Source organism: Carassius carassius, chromosome 32 (genome assembly GCF_963082965.1).
Source record: "Carassius carassius chromosome 32, fCarCar2.1, whole genome shotgun sequence".
In the NCBI taxonomy this organism is placed as follows: domain Eukaryota; kingdom Metazoa; phylum Chordata; class Actinopteri; order Cypriniformes; family Cyprinidae; genus Carassius; species Carassius carassius.
Genome location: NC_081786.1, coordinates 9749674 through 9762340, shown reverse-complemented (window position 1 = coordinate 9762340; position 12667 = coordinate 9749674). Strand labels below are relative to the sequence as shown.

The window sequence follows — 12667 nt, the reverse complement described above, 5'->3', positions numbered from 1 at the left end:
AAAATATATTTAGAGATATTACCTCGTTTTGCATGTAAACTGACTCTCTTTCTTCTGCGCATAGAACGGTTATACACCTCTACACCAAGCAGCACAGCAAGGCCACACCCACATCATTAATATGCTGCTTCAATATGGAGCTTCGCCCAATGAGCTCACAGTGGTGAGTACTGAGGCATGCTGGGAATATCTGCTTCACTCAGCAAGCTGTCAACCTTGATCAGCAGTGAACTGTATACACACATACACACATACACTACTGTTCAAAAGTTTGGGGTGAGTATGCTTTTTTTTCTTTTTTAAATAATACTTTACTTAAACTATGATGCATTAAATTAATTAAAAGTCACAGTAAAGGCATTTACAGTAGTGTACCTTTAATATAAACACAAATCTCACTCTCTTATGCTTATCATACCTAGTTTTTTAAAAATGCTTCACATAAAATGCCTCAAATACAGATGGTAAGTCTTTGTTTTGTGTTTGTGTGTGGCAGAATGGTAACACAGCTCTCTCCATCGCTCGACGACTGGGGTACATCTCTGTAGTGGACATGCTGAGAGGAGTCACAGATGAAAACCTCACTGCCACGGTAACATATTCAACCTGCGCCACCATCTGCATCCGGACTTACTTCCATCAATATCCTCTACCCTCAATGTCCACAATTACCATAGAAATTAATACCAGGCAATTTGTATTTTTTTTGCAATTTGCATTCTGAATTTTATATTAATGTTATAATATAATTTTAATTATAAAATGTATATTTATAATATAATATTATAATATCTTTTAACATTCAGCACTAACATAATAGTTATTATTAGCTTATCGATATTAAGCCAGAATTTTTACAACTGTATTATGTCATTGACTTTAAAAACAAGTTGTATTATGTCACATAAAGAATATAATTATCAATTGTTTGCTATTTATTTTCATGGAAGTTGGAGTATCTCTAATTTTTTGCATATTTTCTATTTTTGACCAGCCTGTAACTGAGAAACACAAGATCAATGTCCCTGAGACCATGAATGAGTTCCTCGACATGTCTGATGATGAAGGTAAAACTGACTAAGTGCTGATCTAAACACACCCACAGAGTTTCACTCTTTCTTGGTGAACTATATTGGTTTATACTGATGTAAAGAACTTTTTACTCTGCTGCAACCAGAGTTAGTGAGGCAGTTGTTAAAATATTATTTATATTTTATATTCTAATAGATATTTTGACAGCTGTCCACTAGCTTGCACCATGATCAAGGGGCTAACACTATCTGCCTTCATTATTCTGTATTGCCGCGTTTCCACCGAAATTACCCGGAACATTTGTACCAGGAACTTTTTTTCCCCCAGACAGTTTCCACCACGGTGTAAAGTACCGGGAAGATTAGGCAAATAGAATGGTGACGTAGGTCGGCGCGTTTCTCAGTACAAAGTACGCTGATTAAAAAATAAATAAATAAGTACGCTGATTTTGGACGTGCATCCTCGGTAGTTCAGACTTTACAGGACTCAAATCCTGTAATTGTAATTGTAATTTGAAATACTTTTAAAATTACATTTCATGACACAATAACAGTAATATTTGGAAAATGTTGATCCGAATAAATGGTGTTTGAACTCAACCAATGCTGCGTGAACTCAACCAATCAGCATGTTTAGCGCCAAAGTCCCGCCCCCGAAAGTTCCGGAACTTTGAAAAAGTACCACCTCGCCAGCAGGGACTTTCTGAGGGGCATTTTTTTACCTGGAACTTTATTTAGTTCCTGGTTCCTGCGGTGGAAACACACCGAGTACCAGGCCAAAGTCCCTAGTTCCTGGGTAAAGTTCCTTGCGGAGGAAACGTGGCATATGTGTGTATGTGTGTGTGAGAGTGCGAGAGAGAGAGAGAGAGAGAGAGAGAGAGAGAGAGAGAGAGAGGGAGAGAGAGAGAAGGAGAGAGAGAGGGGGAGAGAGAGAGCGTGTACATTTAACCTATTGCTGTGTACTGTATGTTTGACAGCTGTGAAAGATCATGAAGCTCTGGCTGATGGGGAAGAAGGTACATGCTTCTGCAGTTCTGTTTTCTTCCTCCCCTCTAAAATCATCTCTCGCTTCATGCACACACTTGCTCAGTTTAGATGCATTCATTTCGCCTGGCTTTGCATTGCGCTGTGTTTTTTGTCTGTATGCACACAACCAGAGTGTGATTGCTGTGATTTCCTGTCTAAGCCAACTTGACTCTCACACACAGTTTTTTTTTTCATATTTATAAAAACATATTTACAAATGCTCACACGTAGAAACACAATAACAGATGCCCACAAAAGCTTGTATGTGACTCATACAGTTGCCAGGGATACAGTGAAGCTGGTGTCAGGAGGAGAAGAAAACACTCCACGTGTTGACTATGATGCCAAAATCTCTCTCTAGTCTCCTGGTGCAACGTTAAAATATTAATGAGCTTGATGTCCCTCATTGCATTCCTCTCTATAGTTACTTGGAGGGATGAGGTTATACGGTTACCGTGTGTGTCAGCAGATACACTCACAATGGCGCAGGTGACACTGACTTGGCCCACAGGTGTCACCCCTCTACCTGAGAGCGAGAGAGACATGCAAAATGGAGAGCGATAGAGAGATAGTCTTGGAATATGACAAAACAGTAAAATGCTGAAGACTAGTGTTGAAACTGCTGTCTTAGCAGTGCTGAGAGGTAAAGTGTGCATTGGTGCATGTGTGTGCGTGTATTAACAGCAGACGCCTATAATAGATCCATAGGTTATCCTGGAAGTTATCTGTGTAATCCCATTAAGCTGTGCATGTACTGTAGGTCTAATGTTGGTCAGAAGCAATGAACACTGCACCTTTGATGCCCGATCTGATTTTGTACCTCATACACTTGTTAGTTGTCATATTATGGTGAAGTCTACTTACATTTGCTTTCATATTGCGCTAATTATATATGCTATACCCTAAATGTAGTCCTTCCTTGCAGAAATGTCTAGATTTTAATTAAATTAAATTTGATTTTTTAAATGTAGTTTTCCTTGATTTTCTAAACAGTGTTATTTTATTTATGTATAATACTTTTTAAAAATAATTTTGATTAATATTTTTATATGAATCTTTTATTTAATTTTATATATATATATATATATATATATATTAATATTTTTATGTTTTAAGTTTTTTATTTTAATTTTAATTTTAGGATTAATTTTTTTAATTTATTAGCTTTTGTTGTTTTAAAAGTGCTTATATAATTTTACTGTCATAAATATAACATTTATATTAACTATAGAAATTTTACAATTGATTTATTTTTACCTTTATTTTATTTAGTTTTTTTTTTTTCAATGATGTATTAAAATAGTTTTTACATGATTATTCCAGGTCTGGAAGTTACACTTTTAAAATTTTGGGGCTGTGGGAACCCTGTATATATCTTTTTATTGAGCTGTTTTCATTATTTTAGCATTTTATCACAGTGTAGTCAGTTTAATATCTTAATGGTGATATTTCATGTACTAAATATCAAAGCCTGATGCATCCTACAAACGTCGAAGAGCACAGTGCCTAGCTCAGCAAATTCCACACAGCTTTTTAAAGTTATGTAAAGTTCTTTATACTTTGTAATGAGTTTCATGGATGTTCTGTAGTGACTCTGAGTGTCAGTGTCTGAGAAGACCTTGACATTAGCTGATAAAAGACAACATTTATTAGATATAAATCCATTAGATGAATAAATTAGATATAATGTAAAGCATAACATGATTCAGATAAGAGTATTTCAAACATTGAAGAAAGTGGTTCACATGGGTCAGTTATCAACAGGTTTCTTTGTATTTGTGATTTGTATTTTGACCCTCTTAAAGTACAGCCAAACCAGAACATGCATAGGCTATTGGAAAAGTGCTTGCAAGGGACTCCCTTCATTCTCTTGAGAGAAATACTGTATGTTGACAGTACTTGGCGTCTTATTACCACCTTGCACTTGGCTGCTAGACCTGCAAAATCTTTAGCAGCACACACACACACACACACACACACACACACACACACACACACTGGAGCTGCTCTGTTTCTGCGCGCGCGCGAGGTTGGATTGGAAAGAGAGCAGAGCTCCCCTGACATATGAGAGTGCAGCTTTGGTAGATCCTCCACTTGACCCAGGCTGCCTTGTGATTTAACTTTTACCGGGCGAATGAACGGATGTGAATCTCGCACATCCAGTGCTACGAGAGTTCTGGTCTACTCGGGACGACCGACTCTCACATGAGCCCCTCGAGTCGTCATCATCAGTCTTTTTATCGAAGGATACTGCTAGGCTTCATCTGCGAGCTGAACAAATAACCGGAGGAATACGCTAATAACGGACATATTTGTGTCGGAGTGGGATATGGCAGCGCTTTTATGTGAGTGTTGATAGGACTGTGGCTTTGTCAGAATACTGCGGTGTTTTGGGGCTCTGCTGCATACGGCGTTCACCGGCTGGACTCTGCTCGGATTTATTATTTAAATGTAGGCTACACTTTTGAAACTCAGAATGGCGTCAAATACAGTGTCTTCTGTTTTAGACAGGGTGATCTATTGTCTTTGGCATGATTGTTCGTTGTCAAGTCGTTAATTTGGTGGCACCGGCGTGTATTAGCGAGCCGGTTAAGGAAACGGAGGAGTTCAGTAGCGGGAGGGGAGGGGCTGCAGCACGGAGAGAGAGGACCAGCGAGAGTCGCGTTTATGAGAGATAGGAAAAAGATGTTGGCTGTGTCTCAAAACCGTCACAGCTGCCTACCTAGACGTCATTTTATGCAACATAGGCGCGTTCTTAATTTTCGAAGCCTATGGAGCTGTCTACCTAAACGGCATTATATGTCTACGATAATGTCTAGGTGGATAGCTAACGCATCCGTTGCTTTCTAGAAGTGCTTTATCGCAAAACCGTTTAAGTACAACTGAATGAGCTGGAGAAAACAACTGAACTGTTTTACTAGTTTAAACAAGTAGTCCAGTACATCTTAAAAAGTGCCCCAAAAAAGCATTTTTGACCCTGGACCACAAAACCATTTTTTTTATATTGAGATATATACATCACCTTAAAGCTGAATAAATACGATTTCCATTGATGTATGGTTTGTTAGGGTATAGGACACTATTCGAATGAGATACTACTATTTGAATTATCTGGAATATGATGGTGCAAAAAAAAAACTAAAAATTGAGAAAATCACATTTAAAGTTATCCAAATGAAGTTCTTAGTAATGCTTATTACTAATCAAAAATTAAGGTTTGATATATTTACATGAGGAAATTTACAAATTATCTTCATGGAACATGTCCTGTGCTACTTATGACTGGTTTTGTGATCCAGGGTCGCATGTAACTAGTCAACAGACTAGCAGTCCATCTTAGGTGGCTTTTAACTGTTTGTTTGTTATAATTTGACAGTAAAATCAGATACAGGGAGCCATATTTGTGAAAGTGTTATTTGAAAACGTAATTTATGAAATTATAATTAATCAATTTAATTTATCAAATTAATTAAGTATATATATATATATATATATATATATATATATGTATATATATATGCGGTGAGAGATGCAGTGGTGTCTGATGCAGCAGAACGTTTCTGTTATTCACGGTGGGACAGAAAAACACCCAGGTGTTACGTGAGCATGACAATGATTAATAATCTAGAAGCTGTGATCTGTATGGTGCGTGACGCAAAAAGACCGTGTGGTCCGGTTGGTTCAACCCACAAGAGATGAGCTACAAATTATTACCATTGTGTGTTTGAGACTTAACCTCTAATTGCTCTAGCAGCACTGTCTTGGCCTTAAGTGTACTGTAAATCGCTTTGGGTTTTATTTAATTAGAGCAACGTGGGGGGAAATAATTGCTGCAGCTGCCGATAGGTCACCTTATCAGTTCACCTTCAAGGGAGCTCACCTTCAGCCTGTCTCATCCCTGCAGGTGAAGATGCAATGACCGGGGAGACTGAGAAGTATCTTCGACCACAGGACCTGAGGGAGTTGGGGGATGACTCCCTGCCCCAGGAGGGGTACATGGGTTTCAGTATTGGAGCCCGCTCTGCCAGGTAATTTACATTTTATGATGCTTGCTTGTTTGTGAAGCTGTTTGTACCTTATGCTGGTTCTCTATGAGTAGCAAATATATATGGAGTTGCAAGTTATTATGGAACAAGCGGATCGCTTTTTGGAGGTGTTAGATGGATGATCATTTGGATAGGTTTATGTTGTGGTGTTCAGCTGGCCTTCTATTAAAGTGTTACTACTGTCTTTGTGTAATGTGTATTGGCTTTTAGTCTGCATAAATAAAAATTCTTCAAAAAGAGAAGGATGTTAGAAAACAGATGAGGAATGAGGGATAATTAAATCCCGGTCAGATTCATTGTGTATTCAGTGCTGTCAGTCTTCATATCCTCTTGTTTACTGGAAATAAATACTGGGATTTTAGTTCACTGGAAACTGTTCCCACTACACAAATTCAACTCACCATGTGTCATTCAAGTTAACGTGTGCATGACAACACAACGTGGTTTTAGTTGACAGATGAAATAATAACAGAAAAGCACCTGTTGTACTTTTAGTGCAGACAATAATATTTTGCAGTATTTAATATTTAAAGAGGTTAAATCATGCAACTATGCCACTTAACCCAAAACATATGTTCTACAGCTGCACAACTTTTGCAGAATTTGTGCCTCTGATTTTTATCAAATACAAAAACATTGAAATGTTTTAAAGTAACAAAGGAGTACTAAGTTGAAGTTGAAACTGAGATTTTAATACAGTGCACAAAATAAAAAATTAATAAAATATATTGTAGATATAGACTTTATAAAAAGGGTTATGGCTGTAAATTTATCACTGAGGAAATACATCGCTGAGGAAATACATCAACTTTGCGCTGTGGATCGCCTGATCGGCTTTCACCGTGGACGAAGCGGAGTCCAGCCCGGGGTCGTTGGCGCGAGCCCAACAGACGCTCATAGTGGTCAATATGACCAAATTGAGTTCATTACACCTTATTGTGCTTAATAACTCATCATGCACATCTTGTTCTGCATTTTCTCATTCATACATGTTTCTTTATCACTCTTATGCATCAATAACTATTAGTAGAACTGTAAAAAATGTAGATATCATATCACAATGCATCACGATTATATACAAATTTATTTTGTGCATTTTTATTAAATTATATAAGCAGCCTACTTTTTAAAATAATTATGTTAATATATAATTAATTCTTGTTAAGAATTAAAAGTAAATATAGCTTCAAATCATACAAGCAAATATAAAGTAATAAAGGGGGCAAAAGACAATAAAAAGTGATAAACAAAAAGCTCTTTCAGTATCAGGGAGGGCTTTAAGTTTCGGAAGTATACAAATAATCAGTTATGGTTAACAAAAACTTTTATTTTGGATGCGATTAATCTTCTGACAGCACTAGTATTTACATAGATATCTGATTATAAAAATTTAAGTGACCAAGTTTAAATACCTTGGATGGTCAATTACAGGCTTAATGTATTGGTAATATATCATAATCAAATGGATCTTTACATTCATACCGAACATGATGTCCTTTTAAGTACTATCATCCATATAACCATATGTCAAATCTAATGCCGTCAAACAATTAATTGCATCCAAAATAAAAGTTTTTGTTTACATAATATATTTATGTATACTGTGTATATTTATTATGTATTTATATATAAATATACACACACAGTGTATACTTTGAAAATGTATGTATATACATTTATAGTCTGATATTTTATAATACAAAAATAGTTATTATTACGGTGGCCGAGACAGCTCAACACGCTGCAACTTAAGAAAACACATGCAAATTGAAAAAACATGCAAATCATCACAACACATGCATATAACGAAACGCGCTGCAAATCATCACAACACATGCATATAACGAAACACGCTGCAAATCATCACAACACATGCATATAGCAAAACGAGCTGCAAATCATCACAACACATGCATATAACGAAACGCGCTGCAAATCATCACAACACATGCATATAGCGAAATGCGCTACAAATCCTCACAACACTTGCATACAACTAATCGCGATGCAAATACTTCACAACACATGCATATAGCGAAACGCCCTGCAAATCCTTCACAACACATGCATACAACGAAACGCGCTGCAAATACTTCGTAACATATAAAATAAGAAACGCTGCAAAACCTCACAGCACATACACATTAAGAAGCATATAATGAAGCATTGCAAATTTATTTTCATTAACCTTGAAATTATATTTAGTATATGTATGTGCTGTGATGATTTGCAGCGCGTTTCGTTATATGCATGTGTTGGCCACCGTATATAATATATATAAATATATGTAATATAGAAAAATAATATATTTTTCTTAAACATTTACATGCATGTGTTTTTATTTATATATACATATTAAATATACACAGTATACACACACATATATTATGTAAACAAAAACTTTTATTTTGGATGCGATTAATCGCAATTAATTGTTTGACAGCACTAATCAAATCTGATCAGGCTCCATTATGTGGCACAATGGAGCCTGATTTGCTCTTGTTGTACAGGACAATGAGGTCTGATTGGCTAGCTTTTATGTGCCAGTTGTTATGGCGTTCGAGGACAGGGAATAAATGACTGACAACAATTACATCATCACTGGGAAGGGAATGCTGAGTGACAAAGTCTGGAAAGTGCGTGACTCTGTTTGTGTGAAGGTGTGATCTGATGGATGCAGACCTTCAGTCTCTTATCATTTCAGAACTAGTGTAGCTCAAAGAGAAGAATTAGCTTTATGGTTTGCTGCATTTGGATATTGACACTGCAGCTTGCTTGCACAAGAGGCATTTAATAGTCAAATGTGAGTCAAATTAACTGTATAGATTATTGGTATAATTACTTCATTTGCAAAATACTCAGTATCCCAGCTGCTTACCCAAGGTAAGACACACTGCTTCATGTCTGAAAATAAGTTTTAATTTCTAGAGAAATATTTTAGCTATTTGAATTGTTTCTGTAGAAATGTAGATGATCTCATATGGCGTTATTTCCCTGTCAAATGTCGAGAGCGCATTATTGTAGCGCGGAAGTACATTAATATAATGCGCGAGCGTGAATCTCTCTGCTCGCGCGCGGAATATGATGTGCGCGAGCGCAAATCTCTCTGCTCGCGTGCGGAATATAATGTGAAGAGCGCGAATCTCTCTGCTCACGAGCGGAATATAATGTGCGGAGCGCGAATCTCTCTACTCGCGCGTGGGTCTCAGATACACGTTGCTCTTGTAAGAATTTTCTCTGGGCTCGCTCAGAGTATGCCTGCACTTAAAACGTGTTCAGTGCAATCGCGAAACCTCTCCTCTTCGCTTAAAGTAAGCGTGTATGTGCTTAGACTGCGTCCAGTGCGTTCACGCATGGCCAAGTACTCTTCTCTTTGATTTCTTTCTCTTTGCTCTTGGCATAAACGCTGTCAAAATGGCAACAACCAATCAGAAATAGGCTTCAACGACTGACCAATGAAAACGTGACATCGTACATGGAATCTTATTGGTTGATATTGAACCGCACATGTAACATTACATTTACATTTATTCATTTAGCAGAGCTTTTATCCAAAGCGACTTACAAATGAGGACAGTGGAAGCAACCAAAAACAACAAAAGAGCAATGAAATAAAAGTGCTATAACAAGTCTCAGTTAGCTTCACGAAGCATGGGCTTTTAAATAATATAATAAAAAAAAAAACATAGAATAAAAAAAAAAAGAATAGAGCAAGCTGTGTTAAAGCAGCCATATCACCCTGGAGCCCAAGACCAGTTTCCCACTGAAGCTAAGCAGGGCTGAGTCTGGTCAGTACCTGGATGGGAGACCTCCTGAGAAAACTAGGTTGCTGCTGGAAGAGGTGCCAGTGAGGCCAGTAGGGGGTGCTCACCCTGTGGTCTGTGTGGGTCCTAGCGCCCCAGTGTAGTGATGGGGACACTATACTGTCAACAAGCACCGTCCTTCGGATGAGACGTTAAACCGTGGTCCTGACTCTCTGTGGTCATTAAAAATCCCAGGATGTCTTTCGAAAAGAGTAGAGATGTGACCTCGGAATCCTGGCTAAATTCGCCCATTGGCCTCTGACCATCATGGCCTCATAACAATCTGATAATACAATCCTCAAAATATCTGCTGATTGGCTTCATCACTCCACCAGTAAGCTGGTGTGTGGTGTGTGGTGGGCGTTCTGGCGCACTATGGCTGCCGTCGCATCATCCAGGTGGATGCTGCACACTGGTGGTGGATGAGGAGATACCCCTTGACAATGTAAGCGCTTTGAGTGCCTAGAAAAGCGCTATATAAATGTAATGAATTATTATTATTATTATTATTAAAGGTCTTTACACACACACACACACATATATACAAACATACATACACAATTGCATAATAAATGAAAATAAAATAGAATACAAAGATATTAGAAAAGTAGTCAGATTTTTTTTTTAATAGAATTAAAAGTGAGTGTTAGAGGGTCAAATAAAGATAGAAGAGATGGGTTTTAAGCCGATTCTTAAAGATGGCTAAGGACCCAGCTGCTTTGATTGAGTTGGGGAGGTCATTCCACCAGGAGGGAAAATTTAATTTAAAAGTCCGTAAAAGTGACTGTGCTTCTTTGGGATGGCACAATCAAGCGACGTTCACTTGCAGAATGTAAGCTTCTAGAGGGCACATAAGTCTGAAGTAACAAATTTAGGTAAATGGGTGCAGAGCCATGTGTTCCATGTGCGGTTCAATATCAACCGATAAGATTCCATGTACGATGTCGCGTTTTCATTGGTCAGTCGTTGAAGCCTATTTCTGATTGGTTGTTGCCGTTTTGACAGCGTTTATGCCAAGAGCAAAGAGAAAGAAATTGAAGAGAAGAGTACTTGGCCATGCGCGAACCCACAGGACCAGTCTAAGCACATACACGCTTACTTTAAGCGAAGAGGAGATTTGCGATTGCACTGAACACGTTTTAAGTGCAGGCATACTCTCTGAGCGAGCCCAGAGAAAATTCTTACAAGAGCGACGTGTATCTGAGAGAGCATGAGATTCGCGCTCAGCACATTATATTCCGTGTGCGACCAGAGAGATTCGCGCATATTGCATTCCGCACGCGAGCTAAGAAAATCCCGTTCGCGCATTATATTAATGTACTTTCGTGCTTCAATAATGCGCTCTCGACATTTGACAGGGAAATAACGCCATAATCTCATGGATGATATTCTACCGTACAGAGCCTCATATTTTCTGCCTCTTTGTTTTGATAACATCAGCCTGGCATTGTTTGCTCTTACATAGGACTCTAATGTTGATTTGTTTTTACCAAACTCATACCCAGTCCTGTCTAGGAGCACAACACATGCTGTACCAGAGCTTCAGTGCCATGCTCAACTCTCACTGCTTCTGCCACATCCAGTACATTTTACTTTCTTTTCTCTTTCTTGGCTTCTCTCACTCTCTCTAGCCCCAGGATAAGGTAAGAGTGATGTCTTTCTCTCTGCCTTTCCCTCTCTGTGCCTTTCGCCTTCTCTCTCCGTAGCTGTCGTTTCTGTCTCTGCCCCTTTCCATATGTACTACAACTCCCATCATCCTTCGCTCCACTCTGTCATCTGGCGCAGTGCGTTTCTGTGGAGTGTTATCCCTTTCATACATTGAGGCCTGAGCTCCTCGGTCTGATAGAACAAATTCATGCATCTCAACTGGAGTTTTGGTCTCTGCACTTCTGTTGCGTTGACATTTTATTTGTTCTATTTGGCTCCGAAGCTGAACACGCTTCTTATCGATCACACAAAAGTCATCGAACCTTCTTGAAGGCGGCTTATAAATACAAAAGATGTGAGGATGTGTGTTTTAAACAACAGGAAAAGTGGGCAGAAGTTGTGTGTTGTGAAATATTGTGGTTTTAATTGTTATTGATGTCTTAAATGTTAATGATTAATGTGCTAACTATTATGTTTTGGTTGCTTTGTCAGTTTTTGTTTAGTGTGGCATGGATTGTGTTCATATATGTTGTGTTTTGCTCTTGTTTCAGTTGTGTGGTGCTCTATGTAACATCCAGGGACAAAAGCTTCAAGCTGATCAGTCAGCAGTTGAAGCAAATTACTCTTTCACATCACTGACGGCACATTTAATTGGCTATTACTCACTTTAAATAGATATGGTGTTCTAAGCATGTTTGATTATGATTGCTAGTGTGCTTTTGATAGAAAAGCACAGAGTGGATAGTTAATTCACATTGTGTGCTTAAACATAAACACATTCACACAGCTTGGTCACAGAATGTAAGGTAGGAGGAATATGATTAGAATATAGCTTAGCCTGTAAGAGAACAAATATTCCTCTTAATTTGTTGTTTGCAGTTTCACATGCAAGCAAATGCACACAGAGCCATGATACAGCCTTGCTGGCTCTGTTCATAGTGAAATCACTAGAGCGAAGCGCATCACATATAAGTAGAATGACGAAGAAGGAAAGGAAAAAGAGATAAGTTAATGCAGAGGAGGGAAATGAGAAGAATGTGTATTGCAGAGAAGGGTGAGTCGGCTGCTAATGCTAAAGAACCATAAAAATAAATGCAGATCAGAACGAATGAAG

General features: G+C 38.1%; 1 protein-coding gene across 12 annotated transcripts in view; it reads left to right on the top strand.

The window, feature by feature from the left end:
• Positions 1–12667, top strand: part of ank3a (ankyrin 3a) — an 88668-nt gene that overhangs the window by 36536 nt on the left and 39465 nt on the right. For 8 of the 12 annotated variants that reach the window (XR_009424999.1, XM_059520164.1, XM_059520162.1 and 5 more), the window contains 5 exons: positions 65–163; positions 497–592; positions 995–1067; positions 2009–2047; positions 5962–6085. Coding sequence is in view for 11 of the 12 variants with exons in the window: in XM_059520164.1 (XP_059376147.1) it covers positions 65–163; positions 497–592; positions 995–1067; positions 2009–2047; positions 5962–6085 (431 nt within the window). In the remaining variant the exon portion in view is untranslated. Of the gene's footprint in view, positions 1–64; positions 164–496; positions 593–994; positions 1068–2008; positions 2048–4102; positions 4403–5961; positions 6086–11537; positions 11550–12667 lie in introns of those variants that run through there. The other 4 variants (XM_059520165.1, XM_059520163.1, XM_059520160.1 and 1 more) reach the window with 3 other exon arrangements.